The sequence below is a fragment of the Heptranchias perlo genome, chromosome 7, assembly GCF_035084215.1.
Source record: "Heptranchias perlo isolate sHepPer1 chromosome 7, sHepPer1.hap1, whole genome shotgun sequence".
Lineage (NCBI taxonomy): Eukaryota > Metazoa > Chordata > Chondrichthyes > Hexanchiformes > Hexanchidae > Heptranchias > Heptranchias perlo.
The window spans coordinates 41237512-41264427 of NC_090331.1; the positions used below are offsets into that span (position 1 = coordinate 41237512).

General features: G+C 42.6%; 1 protein-coding gene across 1 annotated transcript in view; it reads left to right on the plus strand.

Annotated features, from left to right (window-relative positions):
* Nucleotides 1-26916, plus strand: part of fap (fibroblast activation protein, alpha) — an 89960-nt gene that overhangs the window by 14227 nt on the left and 48817 nt on the right. Inside the window, exons 3-6 of the mRNA XM_067987375.1 lie at nt 17036-17131; nt 21503-21597; nt 23092-23166; nt 26801-26853. Coding sequence (XP_067843476.1) covers nt 17036-17131; nt 21503-21597; nt 23092-23166; nt 26801-26853 — 319 coding nt within the window. The remainder of the gene's footprint in view (nt 1-17035; nt 17132-21502; nt 21598-23091; nt 23167-26800; nt 26854-26916) is intronic.

Genomic DNA, 26916 nt, shown 5'->3' on the forward strand with positions numbered 1-26916 from the left:
AGCAACAAATTTCAATATCAAAATTATTTTTTAAAAAAGCAGTCATTTCATGCTAGTTTCTTCTGACCTGGAGCTGGGAATTTATGAGCATTTGCCATTCTGCAAGCTTTCCTCTCCAAGAGAAATTAAATTCCAATTGAACTCAGGAGATCCTTGGGCTGAATTTCTGCAACGGTTCCCCGAATCATCCGTTGTCAATTTTGGCAGAAGATCTGTGAAAACCGTGGAGAAACGGCCTAACCTCCGAAGTAATGTCAGACAACCAGAAAAACCCTGACTTAATTTGAAGTAATGTGCTGGCTTTACCTTATCCGTGCCATTTAATACTTTATATACCTCAGTGAGGCTCCTACTTATTTTCTTTATTTTCAGACTAAGAGTTTAATAATTTTTAATCTTTCCGCATAGATTACATCCTTTACACTTGGGACCAACCTTGTGCTCTTCTTCAAACACTCTCCAGTATACTTTTCTTGTGGATTGGTGACCAGAATTTAACACAGGCTCCAAATGTAGATTGAACAGTACGTTATAAAAAATGAAATCATTTGCATTTATAACATCTGGACATGGGCACTCTCGCATTCTGGCTGAATATCCCAGCATTCTATCTGCTTCTTTAATTGCTTTTAGCGTATTGTTGAAAAGTAGTGAATTTAAAATCACTCCCCAGTCTCTTTCTAAGCCTCCCTCTGGCAATTCAATTGTTATGATACTCATTTTTCGAGCAGTTGCAATACTTTACATATATCAATGTTAAATTTCATTTCCATCTGTCAGTCCGATTACATACCCAATCTAAATCCTTTAGTTACATCCTTGGTCCCTAGTGTTCTTCATTTAACAAGGTTACTTTAGGTTTCAATACTCATATAGATGTAGATTAGAAACAACTGGAGACGAAGTAATGACTGTGCCAAATTCTGCTCAACACCTTCCCTCCAGTTTGACTTACACATCTCATTACTACTCTCTGCTTCCTAATTTTCCTTCTCACCAATTACCTTGTTTCCCCAACTCTCCAGAAAGCATTAATGCCATTGATGGGATATGGTTGCCCTCTCATACCTCGCCTAAGTGGCCATTATTTATTTCTAGCTATGATGGTGAATGCTGACAGGCTATTTGTTTGTTGAGTACATCACTCCTGAGCTTGATTCTGTCCTCTCCCGTGTGTCACACAGCACACTTTTAATAGGGTTCACTTGATAACGATCAGGAGCAAGAAGCCTGACAAGCTTTTCCTTTCCCTAACCTAGGGGCACTGCGGGCAATTGTAGTAACCCTAACACTTCCTGATGAGATAAGCTAACACACAGCAGACTGAGGAATAAAACTGGGATCTTTCTACAACAAGTAGCTGGCTGAGGTAGATCCCTCCCTCTGTAGCAGTGGGGGTGAAGTTGAGGCTTTCCGCCCAGTGGAAATGGGGCAGTCATGCACCACAAATAGATGGAAATGATATACTGCCCTATTCCCGTCGATGGTGTTTCCGTTCCTATCCTCCCCAGGACCCATCGCTTGGGGGAAATTCTACCCCTGCAGAGCCTACTCACCAGCTGCCCGATAGTCCTGATGGGAGGCCTGGTCCATTTTGAGGGCTGGGCCATGTTAGCATAGGGCCATTGGGCTGTGGGCACAAAAAAGAGCGCCCTGCGTTAGTTTGACTGCTCCGAATTGCCGCAACATCGGGTGACCCGTCCAGCATCCAGTGCCAGAAAAGGTGCATGGCTGCATAAAAATACAGTAAGACTTACCTTCTGGGCTCCTCTTTGGCTGCAGCACCAGCTGAAACTGTATGGAGGGTGCACAGCCCACGCTCCCCCAAGTACTTTCTTAAAATAGGAATTGGGGTCCTATGAACATCATCGGGCCCCTATTTGCATATTAAATTGGCCTACTAACTGACTCAGGTGGGCGCTGCGGCCGGCCAGCAGTAGGCCCTGGGGAAGATATGTCATGAGCTGATCAATCTGAGTGATGTGAGACCCTTGCCTCACTGCTACCTCTAATATTGAACTGCTCCTACAACACCACTCCCACTAATACTGAATCATTCCTACCTCGCTGCTCCATCCAATACTAAGTTAGGAAGCACAGTAAGTTGTGTAAATGGGAGAAGGAAGTTACAATGAGACATAGACAGACTAAATGAGTGGGCAAATCTATGGTAGATGGAGTTCAATGTGGGGCAGTGTGAGGTCATCCACTTTGGATCCGAGAAAGACAAATCAGAATATTTTCTTAATGGTGAGACACTAGGAACTGTGGAAGCGCAAAGGGATTTGAGTGCCCATTTAAAAAGTAATCAAAAAGGTACAAAAAGTAATCAAAAAGGCTAATGGAATGTTTTATTTCAAGGGGGTTGGAATACAAAAGTGAGGAAGTGATGCTTCAGTTGTACGGAGCCTTGGTCAGAAAAGCCTTGGTAGCCTCTGGACCACTGTATTCAGCTTTGAGCACTGAACCTCAGGAACGATCTATAAGCCTTGGAGGGGGTATAGTACAGATTCACCAAAATGATACCAGGCTGAAATGCTTAAATAATGAGGACAGATTGCATAAGCTTTGTTTGTATTCCTTTGAGTTAAGAACATTTAGGGGTGATCTAATTGAGGTATTTAAAATGATAAAGGGATTCAATCGGATATTTCCTCCGGTGGGGGAATCCAGAACAAGAGGGCATAATCTTAAAATTAGAGCAAGGCAATTTAAGAGCGAAATCAGGAAGCACTTTTTCACATAAAGCATAGTGGAAATCTGGAACTGTCTCGCCCAAAAGGCTGTGCATGCTGGATCAAATGTTCAAGACTGAGATCGATAGATTTTTGTTAGGTAAGGGTATCAAGAGATATGGAACAAAGGCGGCTAAATGGAGTTGAGGTACAGATCAACCATGATTTAATAGAATGACAGAACAGGTTAAAGGGGCTGAATGGCTAACTCTTGTTTATATATTTCCGATGATACTAAATCATTCCTGCCTCACTTTTCCCTTTGATACTGAACCACTTCTACTTTATTGCTCACTTTGATATTGAGCAGGTACCGCAGCTTGAACTCAAAATGAAACTGCCACTTTCACTTTACTTATCCATGTTCTGCCTATTCAATTGATCCAAATGTTTACTGAATTGATCCAAAAACTCAATCAATTCAAACTGATAACTCAAGGCAACCCAACTCCCAAAACCATATTGATCTTGAAAAACGTATCTGGGTGACCATTGTTTTTTTTTCCAAATGAATCAATATAATTTAATTTAGAATAGAGATATATCAATGCAATGTTTCGCCAAAAAAAATGAATTGGCAGTTTATACTATTATCGCAATGCCCATACATGAATGAGATATGGTGTACAACATATGATGGAAGACACCAGCATGGGCATATTCAATCAAGAACTATTAATTGCTGAGAAATGCCCCAATATTTATTCAGCATACTCACACGTTCATGCACAAAATCTAGACAAACCAAGGTAGGTAATTCATAAGCAAAACTATGAGTGAACTTGACCTGGGGTTGTGGGGGGGGGGGATGGATTTTAAATTGAGTGAGTTTCCAGTGGAAAACTTCTCCAATAAGTTAACTTCCTGCCCGCCAGCGACAACAGGAGGCCTTTGACTATTTTAACCACCGGACCTCGTTTAAATGTCACCGGTCCACTTCCTACTTCTGCTCTTTCTGGTCCCACAAAGGAAAGTTGCTGACTTACTTTTTGTGCCTCTTTGTCCTTCCATGTAGCTGCCGACCTGCTTTTACCTGGCAGGTTAAAATGCAATGGCACCCCAATTTGCATAAAGTCAGGGCACCCCCAGGGCTTCAGCTGCCTGCGGATCCCTGCAGGTTAAGACTGCAGGCGGCAGGAAAGGGACGAGTTCCTGCTCGGTTTTAACTGCCCATTTTGCCTCAAGCGGATAGGGTTAAAATCGATCCCCTAGTGCAAGTACAAAATCCCAAAGCTTCATCCTGTTAAAATATCTGTCATAACAATTTAACTTCAGCAAGTATATGAATCTTTTAGGGCTCTGGAAGAAAATCTTTAGCAAATCAAGTGAGATATTAATATAAATATTTTAATTCTACGGGATGTTTTCCTGTCTTTCGGAATCTAAAGAGATACACTTGGACAAATACATGGTTTTCCGTAAGTGCAAGAAGTCAAGTTCATTCATAATTTTGCTTTGCCAATTAAGATTACTATTGTTTTCAAAAACAGCAGTGACATATTATTAAGAATCACATTGAAAGATTTGATAGCTGACAGGCCTGCAGTTAGGCATTTACAGCAGAGCAGTAATACAGTTTAATGTAGAGAGTATACATTGTCAATCTAGTTGTCCTAACCCTTAGTCTGTTTGCTCATTGACAGAGCTTTATCCAGGGATATTCTGAAACATAAAATTAGAGCTAGGCCATTTAGGAGTGAAATCAGGAAGTACTTTTCCACACAAAGGGTAATGGAAATCTGAAACGCTCTCCCTGAAAAGACTGTGGATGCTGGGTCAATTGAAGTTTTCAAGACTGAGATCAATAGATTTTTTGTTAGGTAAGGATATCAAGAGATATGGAGCAACGGCAGTTAAATGGATTTGATGTACAGATCAGCCATGATCTAATTGAATGGCGGAAATGGCTCGAGGGGATGAATGTTCCTATGTTCCTACATTCCTATAAAATGACACAATTACACAACATATAATTAAAATAACAGTAAAAGTAGCACAAATAATAGTATCCTCACTTGAATATAATGCATATAATGTAGTACTAGTAGACCTCTTGGGGCCTTCTAGGATTTGAAGTATGGTTTTAAGTTTTACACAGTTCCACTCCAGGCTAATCTTGGCAGGGGGTGATTCATCACTGTAATACCGCAAATTAACTAAGGAGGTATGAGTAACCGATTTCAATGGAATGAAAATCTAGTGGGGACAATCTACTCCACCAGATTACCACTCAGACGGTGAAGACGAAACTCTACCCCATTGCTTTTTCTTCTCTCCCCAAAGCATCACATACTTAGTTATTTACAATGATATTTTTTTGTTCTATTTCTCATAGTGGATGCTTAAGATGCAAGTCTTTTTTTACTTATTTATTCATCCCTCTTCTTTCATTAAAAACTTAATTGTTTAATTTGCTTAATTGTTTACATGATTCTTAAAAAAAATGTCACTCCTTTCTTCTCACAATGGATTTGTAGTTCTTTTTGAAACTGTAGTACCCCACCAGAAAAGTTTCTCCCAGAGTCAAGACTCCACTGACCAGCAGCTTGACCAGAAAATCATTCCCCATTGTTTGGGTCTGAAAGAGTAACTCTGGCTACATTCTCTGAGCTCAATATCTATGCACCACATAAACAATCTCATGTGGACTGGCACAGTCCTCCTCAATGACACAAAAAACTCCTCCCAATTAATATTTCTGGCTCAAAATTTTTATTTGATGGATTAAGCAGGATAGAATACCCTTTTTATTTTTGTTATTTGTAAATTTTCTGCCTGGTTATCATGTAACACAAGTTGATAGTGATGCACTCTGGTTATTGCAGTTCCACAGGAGAGGGATGAAGACAAACTCCTGTCTCTCTCTCTCTTGCACGCATATATCCATATGAATATGCACAGGAGCTGGGAAACCTTGCCAAGGCCTAGGCAAAATTCCCGACTCTGGGACTTGAGACGCAGCCTTCAGAGAGAGGGGCAAGTCTGTGTGAGGGATCTTCTTGAAGATTTTTTGAACAGCAAATGACGAATTTTATTAAACTTAGTTTTTTTTTTCAAATTTGTGTATTTTGTATAAACGTTATTGTTATCTGCATATACAAGCCTGAATGGGGAAGAAAATTGTGGTTGAAACTAATGTCAAGACATTATTTGAGTGATGTGACTGATTTGGTTTCTGGCAATTGCTGATTCATCTGAATCAATGAGTCAGCGCTCTGACGAAAGGTCTTCGACCTGAAACGTTAACTCTGTTTCTTTCTCCACAGATGCTGCCTGACTTGCTGATTCATGATTGGTAGCTTTGGAAAAAATTAAAGATTTGTTTGTTTGGGTTTGTTGGGGTTGCTGGTTGTGATTGGTAGCTTTCCCTACCCATCCACTGGCTTGTAATTGGTAGTTTCATACCTGTCCATATTTGAGTGACTTGGTATGGATAATTGAACAGTGTGGTCAATATGGTAAGTGTACATCATACTTTGAAACGTCACACTTGCAAAGTGTCATAAATGCAATTTGTGATGGACACTTTGCATTTATGATCCTTTTGCAAGTGAAACAATTTGAAGTATGGTGTGCACTTCCCCACATACCACACATATATGTTAGATGCAAAACGTCTAGTTATAGACAAAAGAAATGGACTCTTATACTTCTTAAACACTGAACACACCTCCTACACATTCTACCTCACTCCTACGTCCAAAATGTGTTCAAATCAAGACTCATCCTTTTGTCTACTACTCTAACTCATTCATTCCCATGACACAAAACTGCTGCACTTCTTAGCTTCTGCTTCCCTTCTACAAATGGCAGGCTTTTGAAACCCAAGCATGGTGTGACCTAACCACCACTTGTCATCTTCTCTCTCACATTTTACAATCTTGGTGCATTATTGGCATTGACTTAGGTGAAGGACCAATTCAAAATTAGATGGGATGATTTTCGCCTTCACTACCTGGGCGGTAATCTGGCGGGGTGGATTATAAACCATTTATACACTGGCCTGATTGTCATTCCATTGAAATTAATCAGCGTGTGCTCCGGCCCCACCAGATTTTCACCCAGGAGGTGAAGATGAAAATCTACACCATATCATAGTATAATAGTAGGTACAGGGCAAGAGGAGGCCACTCGGCCCATCGTGGCACTGATAATTATGATATTCATCTCATACAGTTGTATTCATTTAAGTGTTTTCAATATTTCCAGTAACGCTAGGTCATTCCCAAATATCTGCCTTTTATCCATTCTGATACAAGCTTTTTGAGAAGGGGTAGCAGAGACCTGTTTCAGACACAAATTATTTTGTGCTAGTGCACTAAAATTATGGTGAGTTATTATTCGTAAATTATTTGGAAGAAATATAGCTTAAGCTTTAAAGCAGCACTATATAGATCGGTTCCTATCAAAGTCCTGCTGAGTAACTTGGTATGCTATGTGTCAAAAACATAGAACTAACACAATACTGAATCAGTGAGTCAGCTGGATGTACCAACATCTTGAGTGTCATCACAAGTATTCATGCATCAAGAAGCTGTCAGATCTGGCAAAAGCAAATGCTAATCAAAATATAAAAACAACTCTATTTCAGTGGCAGTTTTGACCTTTGTTATACGCAGTAAAACCTTGTGATCAGATAAAACATCATAATTTTAACCACTTTCTTTTAAGGAGACTGATAATTAAGAGTTTACAACCTTACCATAGTGTTAGAGATTTTAGAAATACCACTGCAAGCTCCCTCAATGGCCTAGATGGACTAGTATGTATACAGACCAAAAGGTCTCAGGTTCAATTCCTGTTCTGTGTTAGCTGATTTCAACCAGGCCAGTGGTTAGGTCTACAAGTAACCTTTGCACTGTGGTCTAAGGAAGGAATAAAATCAGTCTCATTCCAACTCCTGATTGCTATCTAGGGACCAATGTTGGTAATGCACATTAATGCACATAATGCACTAGGGGCAAAGAGGAGGAGGAATTTTTGAAGTGTATTCAGGAGAACTTTCTTGACCAGTATGTTTCTGGCCCAACGAGGATGCAGGCATTGCTGGATCTGGTTCTGGGAAATGAGGTGGGCCAAGTGGAGCAAGTGTCAGTGGGGGAACATTTAGGGAACAGCGATCATAATATCATAGGGTTTAGATTAGCTATGGAAAAAGACAAGGACCACTCTAAAGTAAAAATACTCAATTGGAGGAGGGCCAATTTCAATGGGTTGAGAACGGATCTGGCCCGGGTAAATTAGAATCAAAGATTGGCAGGTAAAACTGTAAATGAACAATGGGCGGCCTTTAAAGTGGAGATGGTTCGGGTACAGTCTAGATACATACCCACGAGACAGAAAGGTAGGGCAACTAAAACCAGAGCTCCCTGGATGATAAAAGAGGTAGAGAGTAAGATGAAGCAGAAGAAAGGGGCGTACGACAGATATCAGGTTGATAATACAAGTGAGAACCAGGCTGAATATAAAAAGTTCAGAGGGGAGGCGAGAAAGGAAATAAGAGGGGCAAAGAGAGAGTATGAGAATAGACTGGTGACTAACATAAAAGGGAATCCAAAAGTCTTCCATACACATGTAAACAGTAAACAGTAAGAGGAGAGGTGGGGCTGATTAAGAACCAAAAAGAAGATCTACGCATGGAGGCAGAGGGCATGGCTGTAGTACTAAATCTGTACTTTGCATCTATCTTTACCAAGGAAGAAGATGCTCCCAAAATCACAGTAAGTGAAGGGGTAGTTGAAATAATGGATGGTCTAAAATTTGATGAAGAGGAGGTACTAGAAAGGCTGGCTGTACTTAAAGTAGATAAGTCACCCGGTCCGGATGGGATGCATCCTAGGTTGATGAGGGAAGCAAGGGTGGAAATTGCAGAGGTACTGGCAATAATTTTCCAATCATCCTTAGGTATGGGGTGGTGCCAGAGGACTGGAGAATTGCAAATGTTACACCCTTGTTCAAAAAAGGGTGTAAGGATAAACCCAGCAACTACAGGCCAGTCAGTTTAACCTCGGGTAGTGGGGAAACTTTTAAAATGATAATCTGGGACAAAATTAACAGTCGCTTCGACAAGTGTGGATTAACTAAGGAAAGCCAGCACAGATTTGTTAAAGGCAAATCGTGTTTAACCAATTTGATTGAGTTTTTTGATGAGGTAACAGAGAGGGTCCATGAGAGCAAAATGGTTGATGTGGTGTATATGGACTTCCAAAAGGCACTTGATAAAGTGCTGCATTATAGGCTTGTCATCAAAGTTGAAGCCCATGGAATAAAGGGGGCAGTGGAAGCATGGATACGAAATTGGCTTAGTAATAGGAAACAGAGAGTAGTGGTGAACGGTTGTTTTTCAGACTGGAGGAAGGAATACAGTGGTGTTCCCCAGGGGCCGTCACAAGGACCATTGCTTTTTTTGATATATTAATGACTTGGACTTGGGTGTACAGGGTACAATTTCAAAATTTGCAGAGAACACAAAACTTGGAATTGTAATGAACAGTGAGCAGGATAGTGATAGACTTCAAGAGGACATAGACAAGCTAGTGGAATGGGCGGACACGTGGCAGATGAAATTCCATGCAGAAAAGTGTGAAGTAATTTTGGTAGGAAGAACAAAGAGAGGCAATATAAACTAAAGGGTACAATTCTAAAAGGGGTACAGGAACAGAGAGATCTGGGGGTATATGTGCACAAATCGTTGAAGGTGGCAGGGTAGGTTGAGAAAGCGGTTAAGAAAGCATACGGGATCCTGGGCTTTGTAAATAGAGGCATAGAGTACAAAAGCAAGGAGGTTGTGATGTACCTTTATAAAACACTAGTTCGGCCACAACTGGAGCATTGGGTCCAGTTCTGGGCACCGCACTTTAGGAAGGATGTGAAGCACTTAGACAGGGTGCAGAAGAGATTTACTCGAATGATTCCAGGGATGAGGGACTTCTCCAGACTGGAGAAGCTGGGGTTGTTCTCTTTAGATCCGAGAAGGTTGAGAGGAGATTTGATAGAGGTGTTCAAAATCATGAAGGGTCTGGACAGAGTAGATAGAGAGAAACTGTTCCCATTAACAGAGAGGTCAAGAACCAGAGGACGTAGATTTAAGGTGATTGGCAAAAGAATCAATGGCGACATGAGAAAAAACTTTTTTACACAGCGAGTGGTTGTGATCTGGAATACACTGCCTGAGGGGGTGGTGGAGGCAGATTCAATTGTGGCTTTCAAAAGGGAATTGGATAAGTACTTGAAGGGAAAAAAATTGCAAGGCTACGGGGATAGGGTGGGGGAGTGGGACTGGCTGGATTGCTCTTGCAGAGAGCCAGCACAGACTCAACAGGCCGAATGGACTCCTTCCATGCTGTAACCATTCTGTGATTCTTATGATTTTATGATTTGTAGCTGTTGGGTGAGAACAGGATTGGTCTTGGTTGTGGTACTCTCTATAATTAGATATCTTGCTGTCAGACATAATCTATGCTCACACATGCAAAATGGCAAAATCAGCAAGGTATTCATACATGCTAACCCACAAAACCAGATGAACCGCTTCAAAACAAGACTATGGGCGTCATTTTAGCACCCGCTATCAGGTGCGTTCCTGGCGGGGGGGCTCCGAAAATCGGAGAATCCCGGAGCTGGACCGGAGCCCACCCCGAACCCGCGCACTTCCGGGTTCCCCGCTGACACGCCGGCGTGCGCGCGCAGCCCCCGCTGGTGGGAATCCCGCAGGCAATTAAAGCCAGCGGGATGCCACTTGAAAGTATTTATTTAGGTATTTCAGGTCATTAACTGACCTGATTGAGGGATTATGTGAGGAGGGGTGGGATTTTAGAACAAACTGGAACTGTTTCCCAAACTGGGGGAAACACTCCCAGGTCAAATGGACATGTTGCAGCTGTCAGCCTGACCATTTGACAGGTGCGGGGGGAGACCCTCACCCATTGCAGGAGGCCACTCTGTCACTTAGGACAAAGTTTGGCCTCCACCACCCTCCTCCTGACAGTCAAAGTCACCAACCTGCACACTTACCCCAGGGTCCGGAGACATGTACCTACCTTGCGGACCCCCTCAGATGTACATCTTGCAGATGGGGGCCGCCATAGCTGCAGTCATGACCTCCTCGGAGGGCGAACAGCATCACCAGACTCACCAGCCTCGCCATCCACACCGTCCACCTCTGACACGTGGAGCTCCACAACAGAATGCTGTGACACATCCACCTGTACAGCAGGAGGGAGGGAGGGCTACCGCAGAGAGAGATGCGTCGCAGAGGGCACTACCCTCGCCACAGGGTCCACAGACCGAGGCTCAGCCTCCTGGACCTCTCTGAGCAGCAGTGCACACGGAGGCTCAGAGTCACTCGACATGTAGTCGTGGACATCTGCAGCCTCTTTCATGCCAAGCTGCTCCTGGCTGGCCCGAGCACCATCTTCTTACCTGTCGCTGTCAAAGTCACCAGTGCCCTCAACAACTTCTTCTCCGCATCCTTCCAGGGTGCCACCGGGGACATCGCTGATGTCTCTCAGTCGTCTGCGCAGAAGAGCCCTGCAAATACACCTACACCCACTCTGCAGTGACACAATGGGTGGCATCAGTTGTGGGTCCTCATAGTGATCCTCAGGAGCAGGCATTATTGCACAAACCAGACAGGATTCACGAAGACATGGCAGTAGTGGTGCCAATATAATATGTAATGTGAGTTGTTCTGAAATTCAATATAAGTAACTAACAACCATGACAAACCCTCAAACACCCTTGTGCATCCCCTTCATGCTCACGACACGTTTGCCTTACGCTGCCTACTGCACATATGTGATGCATGCCCTGTGGCTGCAGCACAGGTGGTGGCACGTTGAGTGAGGCTGGCCGTGAAAGAGATGCACAAGAGGGTGAGTATGAGAGAGAGCCATGAGATTGTATGAGGATTGGGTTGAGTGGTAGTGGCGGGATGAGTACTGGCGAGGTGAGTAGGTGCAGGTAAGATGAGGATGAGGTTTGAGTGGGTATGAGGGGTGATGTGACAGAGTAGTGTTGGCAGTGCTGAAGGAGATGTGGGGTGGGGGCAGTGATGTGGCAGACGGAGTGTAGGGGAAAGACTACGTGTACTCACTTTGGCTGACCTACTGAGGTCATTGGAGCGCCTCCTGCACTGTATGCAGGTGGGCGATATGTTGGTTGCGCTGGTGACCTCCTCTGCCACCTCGAGCCAGGCCTTCCTGGTGGCAGAGGCAGGCCGCTTCCTCCCGCCCGCCGGGAGGAAGATCTCTGTCCTCCCCCTCCTCCTCACCCCATGTATTGATACCTGGAGTGAGGCATCATTAAACTGGGAGCAGCCTTCCCCCTGGGCTGCTCCATGCTGTAATTTTTGCTATTTGTTGCAGCATCTGTCAGTGGAGGACTGCCCCTTTAAATAGGGCTCCTCCAGCTGACAGATCTTACTGCGCATGCGCAGTCCGCCCGACGCGCAGATCAGCAGTGGGGAACCCGGAAGACCAGGTAAGTGGATCCAATTACTGGATTGTCTGCTACAATCGCGCGGGAAGCTGACTAATTTCACTGGGCGCGTTACCCACGCGCCCGATAGCCCCCCCCCGCCGAGAACCCACAGCCCTGCTAACATCGGGCCCATATAAGTTAAAATCATTTTTATTAATAAAGATTTCAGGACTTTTATTAGTGTTTTGGGATGACATTCCACAGTTCAGTTTGTTCTTTCTGTAAAAACTGAAACCCGATGACTTTACATATGATTTATGAAAATAGTTACATTGGGAGCGCAGTTGACATAAAACAGCTGTACCCAATAAATGTACAGAAAAATGAATGAAAGTGAGTTAGTAATAGTTTTTTTGGTGTTGTGTTTGGTTTGTACAGTTTCTGAGGCTTGTGCTGTGCAGTGGGCCTGTTGCTAAGGTGATAACTGAGGGGTAGGGTGTAGTTACTGAAACTGAAAGCGTGCACCTCTGTATTCTCCATCACTGCCAACAGCTTGGTGAAGAACTATGGCACCAGCACTTTGCGAGGACTTAACTCACACTTACTTTTGGTGGACAACATGTTTGGTATAATATCATTAATAATTAGGGTGCAATGAGGTGTTGTACTTTTGTTTCTGCTTTATCCCAGGAACAAGCACTTAAAGTTCTACAGCTCACAGTGCAAGCTGTCACTGTAACTGCAGACAAAATAGTTCAGGTGCGGGGTATGTTTGGCCAGGTCCAGAGCCCTGATGAAGTAGGTTTTCTCTTCCGAGATTTAGGCTGAGCATATATCACCAGATCAACACCATAGCAGTTCATCCCAGGACTGAATGGAGCAAGGACCGATGAACACACTGCATAATTCCTTGCATGCTCCATACTGCATTGCGTGCTATCTCTTCTTGGCCATGCACAAAAGGCATCTGGGAACAGATGTGGAAGTGAACCTGTGCTTCAAGCCTTAGAAGATTGCAGCAGTGGTGATGGCAGCCTGCATCAGGGCTTGCCAGCTGAATCCAAAAACAGCAACCAGAAGTCATCCAGCACTGATTCTTCTCCCACTGTTCCTGATCTTTGCTATCCAATTAGAGTGCAGCTAGATGCTGGGCCTAGGGCCCACTTCTTCTGGGCATCCCTTAAAATGAGTGTCCTTCTGGCATTGGGAGGAGAAAATGAGACAGGAGGGCTGGGAATTCCTCTTCCTTCCTCATTACCATGCCTACCCTTTGCTTGTGCCTGCTGTAGATGCAAGCATTCTGCACCACCTTGGGGAAAGTTGCAGAAATCCTGTGGCAATGTAAAGGGGCAGACATTTGGCATCACAGTTTTCCTAATTCCTATCCTTTGCACCTGTGAACCGAGCATTACCTAGACACATTGGATAGGAAAATTGGCCCCCAGTAGTTAACCAGTAACTGAAGTAAGACTAATGGCTTGTAATTTCCTGGCTTATCCCTATCTCCTTTATTTAAAGAACAGAGTCACATTTGCCACTATCCTGTCTTCTGGCACAATTTTCCTTTTTCATGGAAGTCTATAGACACAAATGAGAATGTTGTTAGAGATGAAGCAGAGTAAACCTCAAGTTGGAGAGAATGGGATATGGGAGCTATGGGGTTGCTCAGATGTAGATTATTTCACTTGGCCAATCAAATGCATTGGCTTCTCTATTAGTTTAATTCTAATTCTGTATCTCCTTGTTGGCTGAATATTAGAACTCATCTTATATTTCCCACATGCCTGCGCACACCCAATCTTAGTACTGACATCTCCAAAACCACAGTGGTGATAAAAAGACAATTACAATTTCCTTTCCTTTATTTGACTACTGAGCAGCTATACAGAAGGTTTGAGTCCCTGTTTAACATAATTAGAATATAATAGATATAAGCAGATATAATTTAGATGATAATACTCCAAAGTTAGGCACAACCGTTTACATCAAAGAAGGAAACTTACTAAAACCTTCTTAAAACTACATTGGAAGGTCAAGTAGCAATCGCCTGCAATCTTCAAAACAAAGAAGATCTGTGCAGATCATGGCTTCACTTTACATCACAACAATTCATCTAAATAGTGCAAAGCTATATTTCTTAAAGACTTCCTTACTCCCTTTGGAAATTATTACTTTTGGGGGTAACTCCATCCCTGTAGCTGAATGGAAATCTATCTATTTGAAGCAGTTCTTAGAAATTCATTCCTAGGGCTGAAATTCTGGGGGCTGGGGAGGGCAGGAATGCAGTGCAATCCCAATGAGGGGACTGCTCCTTATACCAAGTGAACAAAATCCCAATCCGGAGGGGTGGTGTAATATGTCTTCCACCCTCCCCCGTCTATGTCCTAATAGAATTTTAGGGACTATGCCGGGAACTCTGCCCAGCTCTCCCTTTGGGACTGATTACTTTTGGGGCCCTTAGGGGATCTACAATGGGAAAGGCTCCTCAAAACTCCATTTGAACCATAGATGTTTACACCATAGAAGGAAGTCATTCAGCCCATTGTTTCTTTACTATCTATTTACTAGCACAATCCAAGACTAATTCCACTGCCGCATTCTCTCTGCTGTATCTTCCTCTGCTTCAAATACTTAGCTAATTTTCCTTTAGAGGATGTAATGGTCTCTGCCTCAACCATCCCCTGTGGCAAAGTATCCCATGCTTCAACAACTCAATTTATCCTTCTCTCCCTTCTTGAACAAGGATGTTACATTGGCCATTCTCCAGTCCAGTAGCACAATTTACATATTTAAACATTGAGATTGAATAATTGTGGCCAGAGCCTCAGCTATCTCCTCTTGGTTCTTTCAACAGCCTAGGGCACAAGTCATCAAGGCCTGGTGACTTAGTCACCTTGAGTTCTGCTAATATTTTCAGAACCAATTCCTTTTCTATGGTTATCTCTAACAATTTTCCTATATTCTGCCCTAGTACCCCTATGTTCTTACTTCCACCATTATTTGTAAAAATCATTGCAAAATATTTATCTAATATCTCTGCCATAGCTTCACTCTCCACAATTAGACTGCCTCCTTCCTTCATCTCTGAGCAGTCCTACCCTCTCTTTACCCATTCATTTTTACTTTTTATATGCTTATAAAAGTTATTCCTATTTCCTTTTGTGTCAGCCATGGCTCAGTTAGTAACACTCTCATCTGAGTTAGAAGGTCATGGGTTCAAGACTCACTCCAGAGACTTAAGCATATAAGCTAGGCTGACGCTGCACTTGAGTACTGAGGGAGTGCTGCACTGTCGGAGGTGCCGTCTTCCAGATGAGATATTAAACCGAGGTCCCATCTGCCCTCTCAGGTGGACATCAAAGATCCCTTGGCACTATTTCAAAGACGAGCAGGGGAGTTCTCCCCGGTGTCCTAGCCAATATTTGTCCCTCAACCAACATCACTAAAAAAAAATAGATTATCTGGTCATTTATCGCACTGCTGTTTGTGGGACCTTTCTGTGCCCAAATTGGCTGCCGCGTTTCCTACATTACAACAGTAACTAAACTTCAAAAAGTACTTAATTGGCTGTAAAGTGCTTTGGGACGTCCTGAGGTCATGAGAGACGCTATATAAATGCAAGCCTTTCTTTTTTCTTTTATATTATCTGTTAATCTTTTTTCATATTCCCTTTTAGCCCTTCTAATATTCCTTTTAACTTCCCGACTACACTTTCTATATTCCTCATGAATTTCTTTAGTATTATTTGCTCTAACTTTATCATTATTTGCAATGCAAATGGCAATTGTAAGGGAAAGGATTTTCTTTAACTAGGGCTACCACCATGTCTAGACTTTAGCCTCGAAGAGCCAATTTACTGCTGCTGCCGACATCTCCCCCCAACCCGCCCTGGCCCCTGCCCACCACCACCTCCCCCCCTCCCTTGCCCCCAAGAAAATGGTGCAAAGCGACAGGAGACTTTTGTGAGCTGCTGAAGATGGAAATCCCGCTCCTGCGGCCTTGGCACTCTCCCAGCATATCATGTGCAACACATTGGAAGGGCTGCTAAAGTATTTAAATGAGTTGACCTTGCATTATCATGCAGAAGTGGAAGAGACTGAATTAACCTCCAAATTATGGCATACCAGACAGCTGGACCCATGTTATTGGCAGATTGCCATTCCAACCCATAGAGAACATTCACAATTCCCTCACGGCATCACTAAAAAACTAAGGGCTTCTTTAATGAAGCAGACTTTGCAGCATACAGTTTGGTGAGGGCAGTCATTGCCCAATTGCCCATTAGCATTCCCAGATAGCAGTATATATGCTTGAAACCCACCCCAACAAAAAAAATTGCCCAGAGATTTCTCCCCCATCTCCACTGGTAATCAGGGATATATGCTAGCACCACTGGTTTTCTCCAAAGCATGTTTTCTAGTTGTTTTTTCCATAGGAGAGTTAGCAAAATATAATGGTTCACACAATCAATTGTGAGCAAGTTCAGCTGGTGGACTGTGACAATCTGACAGAGTTATTTGTGTGGAATCCAAAGATTTCTTCCCACCTCCCCCTCCTTTGGCTAGTAATTCAGAGCACTTCATTTGAAATTCCTGAATGTTTACATCACTGAATGTGCTGCTTGTTGTATCAGATTTTGTGCATAAACCATCATATGTAATAATTTTTGATGCAGGTACCATGATTGACAACCATTATTAGCATTGCAATGAGACAGTTTTCATAACTTATTACTTCATGATGTTCTAATTCAACATTTGTGTTGAATCCATCTTTATTTGAGAAAAATTATGTAGTTGCTACGTAAGTCAGCCTGCATTCATTTAAATGTGATAATTGATATTGAAAATAACTAATGTTTTTTACCATTTTTGCATTAGAAAAGCAAGAAACAGATCAGCGTCAAAAGTTTACGTTAAATAACTACTTAAATGGAAATTACAGGTATAAATCATTCAACCTGCAGTGGATATCAGGTAATTATTAACAGTTGATTGTTTTGACAGTCAATGATTACACTGTTAACATGACTTCAGAATTTGAGTTTGCAAGTCAAAGGCTGATAAAAATTTAAGAAAAGTAATGAAACGCAGATTGGCTTAGGTTAAAAAAGAGTTAATAAAACACTTTTCTTGCTTTAAAAAAAAGCTCAAAATAATCACAGTGCTTCTTTGCTGCTGAACCTAGAGCAACCTGAAGGAATGTACAGCTAATGATAAAATTCTTGTCTGCCAGCTGTGCATAACTTGTTACAGATACTGATCTGAAAACAGTAACTACAGTACAACCGTAGCCTTAATTAAATTACCTGACTTATTAAAACAATTAAGGAACCAACTTTACAGCAAGCTCTCCAAAAAGAGCTGCATAAGTAATCGGGTAAGAAAGGGATTGATGGAACTCCCCAATTGCCCCCTGGTTAAATGTATAGCACGGTGTGCTACTGAGCCACCCAGGTTAGGAAAGTTGCAGATTCAATCTCTGTTGTGTGCTCAGTTAGAAGATATGGAAAGAGTGCATATGTGGACGTCAGAATCCAGCTCAGTTATGATGCCCCAGTGAGTAGCTTGCTGAGCCTTGACATGACCCAATTACAATGAGCTGACTACAAATTCACACAAACTCAATATGGGTTGGACCAAGTTACTTTTGAAATTCAAGTCTTTCAAAAATGAGATAAAAAGCAAATGATTTACCAGTGTGTGCAAACTAATCACTTGTCTCACTTCAGATTTATAAGTTTGATAATTTGATGCTTAGTGACCATAAAGCTCATGTGTACTGGTGCAGGTGACCTGTATTATCGATTGCCAACTCTGGTTAGCTGTATTCCTGGAGGTTTAATCACGTGACATCTGATTACATGATATCTGATTATGTGACATCTCATCGTGTGACCTTTGTTCATACGACATTTGATAAGTTTGAGACATTGCCTCATAAAAGGAAGCAGAATACATTTTCTAGTAACTAAAGCAATGCATATTAAAATTAAGACACTAACAGTGTTTTAACAAGATGCACAATCCACTTCCAGTGTGTTACTGGTCAGGGGGTCCGAGAAGATGGTGAGGAGCTGGCGTTTTTTAAATCTTCTCTCCCTCTTTTAATTATATTTTTAAAGTGAACTTTGCCGCACTGGTACCCTCTGGTGAATCTTTCTCCCTCAGTGTCTGTTCTGAGTTCTGAGTTGCTGGGAATGGCTGGGACAGAAGACAGACAGGAAATGCAGCAGTGTCCAAGAGATTGATACTCAGTTCTGGGAGACTCCTGGCCAATCTGGGAGGATTGGCAGCCCAAGTAAAAGTTGAGGCCTGCTGTTTCCCAGTTGCATATGTGCAGTATATATTAAACAACAACTACTTACATTTATATTGCACCTGTAAAGAAACGTCCCAAGACGTAATCAGACAAAAATATGTGACCAAAAGGTTGGTGAAAGAGATGGGTTTTAAGGAAGGTCTTAAAGGAGAAGACGAAGGTGGAGAGGCGGAATGGTTTAACAAGGGAATTCCAGATTGTAGGGTTTAAATGGTTGAAGGCATGGCCGCCGATGGTGGGGCGAAGAGAGAGCGAATGCATAGGAGACCACATTCTGAGGAACAGAGAGTTCTAGGGGATGGCGGGTATGGGGGTTTGTAGGGCTGGAAGAGGTTACAGAGATAGGGAGTAGCAAGGCCATGAAATGATCTAAACATAAGGATGAGATTTTTAAATTGGAGGAGTTGGAGGACCGGGAACCAATGTAGGTGAGCAAGGACAAGTGAGAAGGGCAAGTGGGACTCGGTGCGGGATAGGATATGGGCAGTAGAGTTTTAGATGAGTTGAAATTTATGGAGAGGGAATTATTTCCATGTCAGTTAGCATGGGGGCCAGGAAGGGAAGTTGCGTGGTCAGCCGTTAGGTCGGAATGGGGTCAACGGAGGAAGAGATGGATCTCAAGGACACAATGAGAAAGATGCGGGCTCAGGGCTGGGTTCAGTGGGAGGTGGTGGAAGTATTGGGATTGATGGGCATGAGAAAGGAAGGAAGCAGCAGCGGCAGTTGAACATACAATCTCAATCTTAGTGACAAAGAGGTTCACGAGCTCCTCACTCTTGTCGTTGGATTTACGGAGGTGTTGATAGTGGAGAAAATGAGCTGGGGGTTATCCTCACTCAACAGGATGATCCTGGAGTAGTGGACAGTTTTGGCAGAACAGAATGAGGCCTGATGGCATTTGACGTGGTCCAGCTGGATTTGGTGAAATTGGTGTGGCGCTGAGGGCCTATACACCAGGTGTGCACTACACCTCCAAAAAGGGTTACTGTGGTCTTTGTCCCATAATGCAGACTCAGCATTGAATGGTTCGTTCTTTTAGCCATCTTGGTTTCTGTTCCTTGAAGGAGAGTCTGCTTGGTGGTTCCTGCTTGTTTGATCCAGCAATTGCATTGTTTATTGCATTGTGTCACCTATTCATGCCTTCTTAAAGTTTCACCCCATCTGCCACCTGTGCATGCTAGCTGAGGAAATTGAAATAGGCCCTATGGGCATCCCAATAGCCAACTATGTATCTGCTGGTCCTGGAGGAGGAGGGGAAGGATCCAAAATTATTGTTGCCTGCTACATCTTCCACAATTTTGCCCCACAAAGGGGCCTTGCTATGAGACACAAACGACAGGCAGAAGCAACCACTTGCAAAAGATGACTCCAACTGGAAGACAGAATACTTGCCTGCATAAGGAACTTAGCAAGGGTCGTAAAGCAGGTTATAACAGAGGACACATTTAATTAATTGCCTGAAGCATCCAAGGCACAACAGTCATCTGCACTTGTGCCAAATAAAGCAGTGTCTCCATTGATCCCAGTCATGCGTCCATATCTCTCCAACTTTTAATTCACCTCCTACTAAAAGATTGGTAGGACACATTACAGTATCAGTTATGCCAGTTTTTATTAACCCTTATGTTGTGTGATGGAGGTGTGTTTTTCCCAGGTGTGTATCTTCTATTTTGTGCTGCGTGCTCTTTCTAAGTAGTCCTAAGTTGAAGAAAGAACTGAGGTGGATAGCTCCTGTGTGTTCATCCTCTCAGGTGATCCACTATCTCTGTGCTGAGTCAGTAGATGGCCTTACAACTCTAGGTGCTAAGGGTATTGATGCAGTTGCTATTCTGATCTGTATACTATGAAGCACATCTGAGGCAGCTGGCTAAATAGATGTGGCTTCACCCTGAGAACTAACAGCATTACTCTTGACTTTCCCCATGCTTCTGGGCCTTCCCACAGTATGACCAGAGTTCTGTATGGCAACCAATCCTACATTATTCTCCAACATGGTGAATGCAGAGAAGACTGACTGCCATTGGAATTAAAATTCTCTAGAGCTCCAGGTTTAGCATTGGCTATGGCTAACCTGGGGCTCTGCTACAAGGGACCATGGAGTGGACACATTCTCAATGCTGGTCTGCAACTTGATCAGACACTCATGTAGCACTTCATAGATGCAGGTTCTAGACTCTTCCATATGCACTCTCAAACTCTCCAGGCTCTCAAATGACTGCTACAATTGCTGATGCTGAGTTATCAAACTGCATTTGTAGAGAGGCACTCTGAGGTTACAGCTTGTTCAATTCCACCTGAACTTGCTCTTCCTCATTCATATTTTGTGCGTCACCAGTTGCTCCTCTTGCAACTGACAAACTAAACACCCTCCCCCCTGAATGGATGTATCTGTGCTGGTGCTTGCAACTATATGAGTGAGTGGTGCAAATTGCTGTAAGGTGCTGGAACAGAGTTGCACATTGTCATCTAATTTCTCCTCGTCATAAGAACCTATAGGACCAGAAGAGATTACAGTGCTGTCAGTAAGACACCACGTAAAACAGAATGTACATGTCAAGATATTTGCGTGTTATGCTGCTTCAAGCCACTGTGTACCTGTGTTTCAATGGATAAATGTATGAATAGGGAGAAAAAGAACAAACAACTAAGCAAAGTACCGGCTCTGATCTGGGGCAAGGCTTCTGACCTTACCACTCCCATTCCTTTAAATAGGTCCAGGCCCACAATCTGCAGGGCTGCCTCCTCGTCGAGGGGGGGGCGGTGTCGAAGGTCATTTCCTTACTGTGCCCCCTCCTGTCTATAGTTACTGGAAGCTGTTATGTGCAACCTCCTCCTGCAAGTTGAAAGAAAAGGAATTTATATTGGGATGAGATTGGTCTTGAACCCCATTGAAGTCTGTATCTTAGGAAGGATCTGTTCTCTGAAAGGAGCTTGTGAATTGTGTGTTCTTTTATTAAATAAAAATATTGTCCTTACAATTGTATTCATAATTCAAAAAATGTACATAACTATATTAATGCTTTTAGAGAATGAATACCTACATAAAAACAAAGATGGAAACATTATTCGCTATAATGTTGAAACAAATAAATCAAGTAATTTTCTATCCAACGCCACTTTTGTGAGTACCTTCCTTGTTTTATACTTTAAAGGTTATGATGCCATGTTTAGTAGCATTTACTAATGTATTATTTTGCACTAAAACTTTCCCTGTGTCACCAGTGACATTTGCCATGAAATTTGCACCAGACCAATGCTAGCAAAGTGAATCGCAAACCTGGGTAATTTTTGTTTTAAAGTACATGAAAATAATGTACTCAGTTAAATAGTGAAATTTAATTCAAACACAGCGTAGAAAAATAGGACTAACAGCTATCATAACATCTTGAAAGACAGTGGTATGGTGAAATCATTAAAATATAGATCCCTACCTTGGCCTATGTGAAAAGTGCAGAAAATGCTAGAAATGATTTACTAAGTTGTACAGAATGAGCCACCTCAATGACAGTTACTTTTGAGAAAAAAAATTCTAATAAATATGATTTAAAACACAACCCTGAATCTGTGCTCCCAGAACAAGCTGTGCCAGGAGTAGTTATCTACCAGTGCCAAGCTAGCCTACAGCGCACTGAGCTGACTGTACAATTTTGCACGGTCAAGTTATTTGAATAATTAGAACAAACTTAGCCTTATGCTGGCATCTAGCCTAATGGGGCAAGTTGAAAACACAGCTAGCAGCTCAAATTTAAAGGGAGGTGGCCATTTAAAGGTAAGTAATGCACATGGGAGGAAATGTTTCAACTGTTATAAAGTCCAAACAGATTGGAAATATTTGTTTGCATTTGCTAAGGCTCCAAGGCTGAATGGGAGAGATAATGAGTGCCTGGCAAAATAGAAGTTGAAAGAAAACCTAGAGTTGAGGCATGAAAGAAAGTCTGTGGACAAGTGGCAAGTAAATGTTGGCCTGTGGTAAGGATGGGCACCTACATAACACATGAAGTGCAGCCACATCTACCTTTCTTATCTCGTCAAAAAGTACTGTTTCTCCTCCAAATCTAAGAGCACCATTGTCCCAACCGCCCCCCCCCCCCCCCCCCCCACCACCCCACCACCACCTTCTCCTGACAGAATTTCCATTCAGACACTGCACCTGGAAGCGTTACTTTTTTTTAAATGTAGTTGTAAACAAAAATCTTGTAATACAAAAAAAAAATCAGGCCTAAACAACAAACTAGACTGTACATCCAACTTTGTGACCCAAATTTGCTCCCAGTGAGTCTCCATCTCACCTTCAGAGCCCTACAATGTTGAGGCTCATGTACTTCCTTAGATATCAACTTATTAACAAATATTGGATTGAATGGTCTGATTTAAAGTAACCGTGAGAAGTAAGTAACAGTAGGTACATCTCTTGCTGAAAAGTGTACTCACAAATCACAGTTTTTCTGTTTCTGATTTAATTGGTTCTACAATATGTTGAAAATCTGTTGCATTCCCACTCATTTACAAAAGCTGGCGACAGTGCGTATTGTGCTGATGAAATAAAGTAATTTTAAAATAAAAAGCAAAATAGGCTTCTTAAGTTTTAATTTTGCCTTTAACTTTCAATATATAGGACGAGGTCAAAGCTAGGTATTACATGGTCTCACCTGATGAAAATTATGTTCTTCTGGAAAGTAATTTTTCAAAGGTAATGTACTCTAATATTTGACATTGTAAGTAATATTTATTATTGTTTTAATGAGAACCGTATCACATTGCAAGGCTAATGACACAGCCTCTATATCCCAGTGGTCTGACAAAGAATACCTCCGTTATTAAAAGTATAATTATCTTAAGTTTTAAATCCTGAAAATGTACCTTTAATTTTGTGGTCAAATTTATATTCCCTCCTGGAATTTACTGTTCAGCTCATGATTCTATCCAGTCAAATGAAATTGTGCAATAAAAAAAAGATACCGCATCATCATTTTGGCAAAAAGTATAAAGTAGATTTAGGATTTTTGAAGTCTGAGTTTTGATATGAGAACCATTATTTGTAGAATTAAAAAATATTAATCATCTCCCATGGCATTGCACATGGGGAGTTGGACCAAGTGCAAATTCAGATCAAGCAGATTTAGAAGGCGGGGGGGGGGACGTGGGGGGAAATCATTGGACCAAGTGGGAGAAGAGGGAAGGGGCAGGAGGCAGATGGGAGGGGAAAGCATATGGGCCTGCAAAAAATCAATTGCATGTTGCGAAGCAACCACTAACAGGGAAAAAGTGGGATGGGTAAAGTGTGCAAAAATGACCAGAGCAGCAAATCTCCCAGCGGGACTTTCTCGGGCGGGGTGGGTGCAGGAACAGACTCTTAAAACAATGAGGATGTTGTGGGTGAGATGCTCACTTGGGACCACTGAAATTTTATCAAGAGGGTCAGAACATGTCCTGATGTCAGATCAACAGCAGGGTAGTGATGTGCTGTGGATTAGGCTGCTGTGAGAGTAGTGCGTGAAAATTTCACAAAGCTGTATTGGTAGGTAGCTGTGTTGGACCTGAAACTTATGCACAAGTGAGGATGATAGAATTAAATTAAAGTTTGATTTATTGCACAAAATTATTCCCTTTCATCATCACATTGATGCTTGTGATAAGTGTTAGCAGATTCCTGCACTCAGTGCTGCAACTGCACGCTAAGTCTCATGGTCAAAATACAGTACCAGTGATGGGTTTTCCATCTAATTTTACATGAAGGGACTTTTTAACTTGCAAAGACATCGCCTTAATTGGTATTGCAGGTACATTTGGGCACTTTTATAGTGGGTTTTCCAATTAAGGAGCCTGACTTAAGAGTTTTCCATGCATTTTAGAACAGAATGTTGCATCCTCCTCCACCCTCCCAGAGATTTTAATATGTACGGTTACATTTTCCACTGTGACTATGAATGGGTAGTGAAGGCTGTAGAATGTATTTGAGGAAAAAAATGCTGGAACAGACCAGTCTCAACCCCTTTACAAAGACATCGGCAGTACACTAATGATATAACCAAATAATCTTCACAATTTATTTAGAATAAATTTGGAAAATATTTGGATGAGTCTTCATATTAAAAAGTTATTGATTTCCCCCAAAAAGACAGTCCATGAGATGCCATGGGACCTCTTACTTAAAACGATATTTCCATTATCATAGTATCAAGTAGGTGCAGCACAGGAGGAGGCCATTCGGCCTATCATGCCTGTGCCAGCTCTTTGAAAGAGCTATCCAATTAGTCCCATTCCCCTGCTCTTTCCCTATAGCCCTGTAATTTTTTTCCCTTCAAGTATTTATCCAATTCCCTTTTGAAAATTACTATTGAATCTGCTTCCACCACTCTTTCAGGCAGTGCATTCCAGATCATTACAACTCGCTGCTTAAAAAATGTTTACACATATATATGTGTATAATATTATTCACTGAGTTTTTTTAGAAATAGGAATGCCTGCTTCTTGTGGCTGGGCAGATTTTTCTTGTGCGGATCTGCAGTACTTTGTGCACCAGTTAAGTCACTCGTATCTCTCTCCAGTTTCTTTCCTATCTCCCTCTCATACCCTCTCCAATCTTATCTTGATCCACCTCCTGCTCTCTTGACCCTATTCCCACTAAACAGCTGACTACCTTACATCCCTTGGGTGGATCAAGTTAAAATATAGATCAGCATAATCCAATTGAATGGCAGAAGGGGCTCGAGGGGCTGAATGGCCTACTGCTGTTCCTATGTTCCAATGTTTCTACCTTGCCCCCATGCTAGCTAATATTGTAAATGGTCCCCTCTCCACGGGTACTGTCCCGTTCCCTTTCAAATCTGCTGTCATCATCCCCCGCCTTAAAAAATCCATCCTTCACCCCTCTGCCCTTGAAATTTACCACCCCATCTCCAACCTCCCTTTCCCTGTACATGTTGATACCTCCCAAATCCTTGCCCATCTTTCCCGCAACTGCATATTTGAATCTCTCCAATCTGGTTTCTGCTCCTGCCATAGCATTGAAGTGGCCCTAATCAAAATCACAAATGACATCCTCTGTGACTAAGACTTTGGTGCACTATCACTCCACATCCTTCCATCTGCAGCCTTTGACATGGTTGACCATACTATCCTCCTCCAACGCCTCTCCTCCATTGTCCAGCTGAGTATGATTGACCCTCGCCTGATTCCACTCTTACCCATCCAGTCATAGCCAGAGAATCTCCACTCTTCCCACCCCCACACCTTTACCTCTGGAGTTCCCCAAGGATCTATCCTTGGCCCCCTCCTAATTCTCATCTGCATGCTGCTGCTCGGCATTATAATTTGAAGACACAACATCAGGTTCCACATGTACGCGGATGATACTCAACTCTACTTCACCACCACATCTCTCAACCCCTCCACTGCCTCTGTGTTGTCAGACTGCTTGTCCTACATCCAGTCCTGGATGATCCGAAATACCCTCCAATTAAACATTGGGAAGACAGAAGCCATTGTCTTCAGCCCCCGCCACAAGCTGCGTTCCCTAGCCACCAATTTCATCCCCCTCCCTGGCCACTGTCTCAGGCTGAACCAGACTGTTTGCAACCTCGGAGTCCTATTTAACCCTGAGCTGAGCTTCTGACCCCATATCTAATCCATCACAAGGCCAGCCTACTTCTACCTTCATAATATCATCCGTCTCCACTCCTGCTTCAGCCCATCTGCTGCTGAAACCCTCATCCATGCTTTGGTTACCTCCAGATTTAACTATTCCAATGTTCTCCTGGCCAGCCTCGCATTTTCCACCCTCCATAAACTTGAGCTTATCCAAAGCTCTGCTGCCTGTATCCTAGCCCGCACCAAGTCCCGCTCAGCCATCACCCCTGTGTTCGCTGACTTACAACAACTCCCGGTCCACCAATGCCTCAATTTTAAAATTCTCATCCTCGTGTTCAAATCCCTCCATGGCCTCACCTTTCCCTATCTGTGTAACCTCCTCCAGGCCTACAACTATCCATGAACTCTGCATTCCTCCAACTCTGGGCTCTTGTGCATCCTCCTCTTCCTTCCCCCCCCCATTGGTGGCCATGCTTTCAGCTGCCTAGGCCCTAAGCTCTGGAATTCCCTCCCCAAACCTCTTCACCTCTCCACCTGTCTCTCCTCTTTCAAGATGCTCCTTAAAATCTTTGACCAAGCTTTTGGTCACCAGTCCTAATGTCTCCTTTGACTTGGTGTCAAATTTTGTCTGATTGCATTCCTGTGAAGCGCCTTGGGACGATGTATACATTAAAGGTGCTATATAAATGCAAGTTGTTATTGTATAGTGATGCTTTCTTTTAATTTCTTCACAGTTATGGAGACATTCTTTTACAGCCTCATATTCTATTTTTGATTTGAAATCTGGGTTAGTAACATTTTTTGGATAAAGATACTGAGCATTGTTCATTTATTATTATTTGTACTTCAT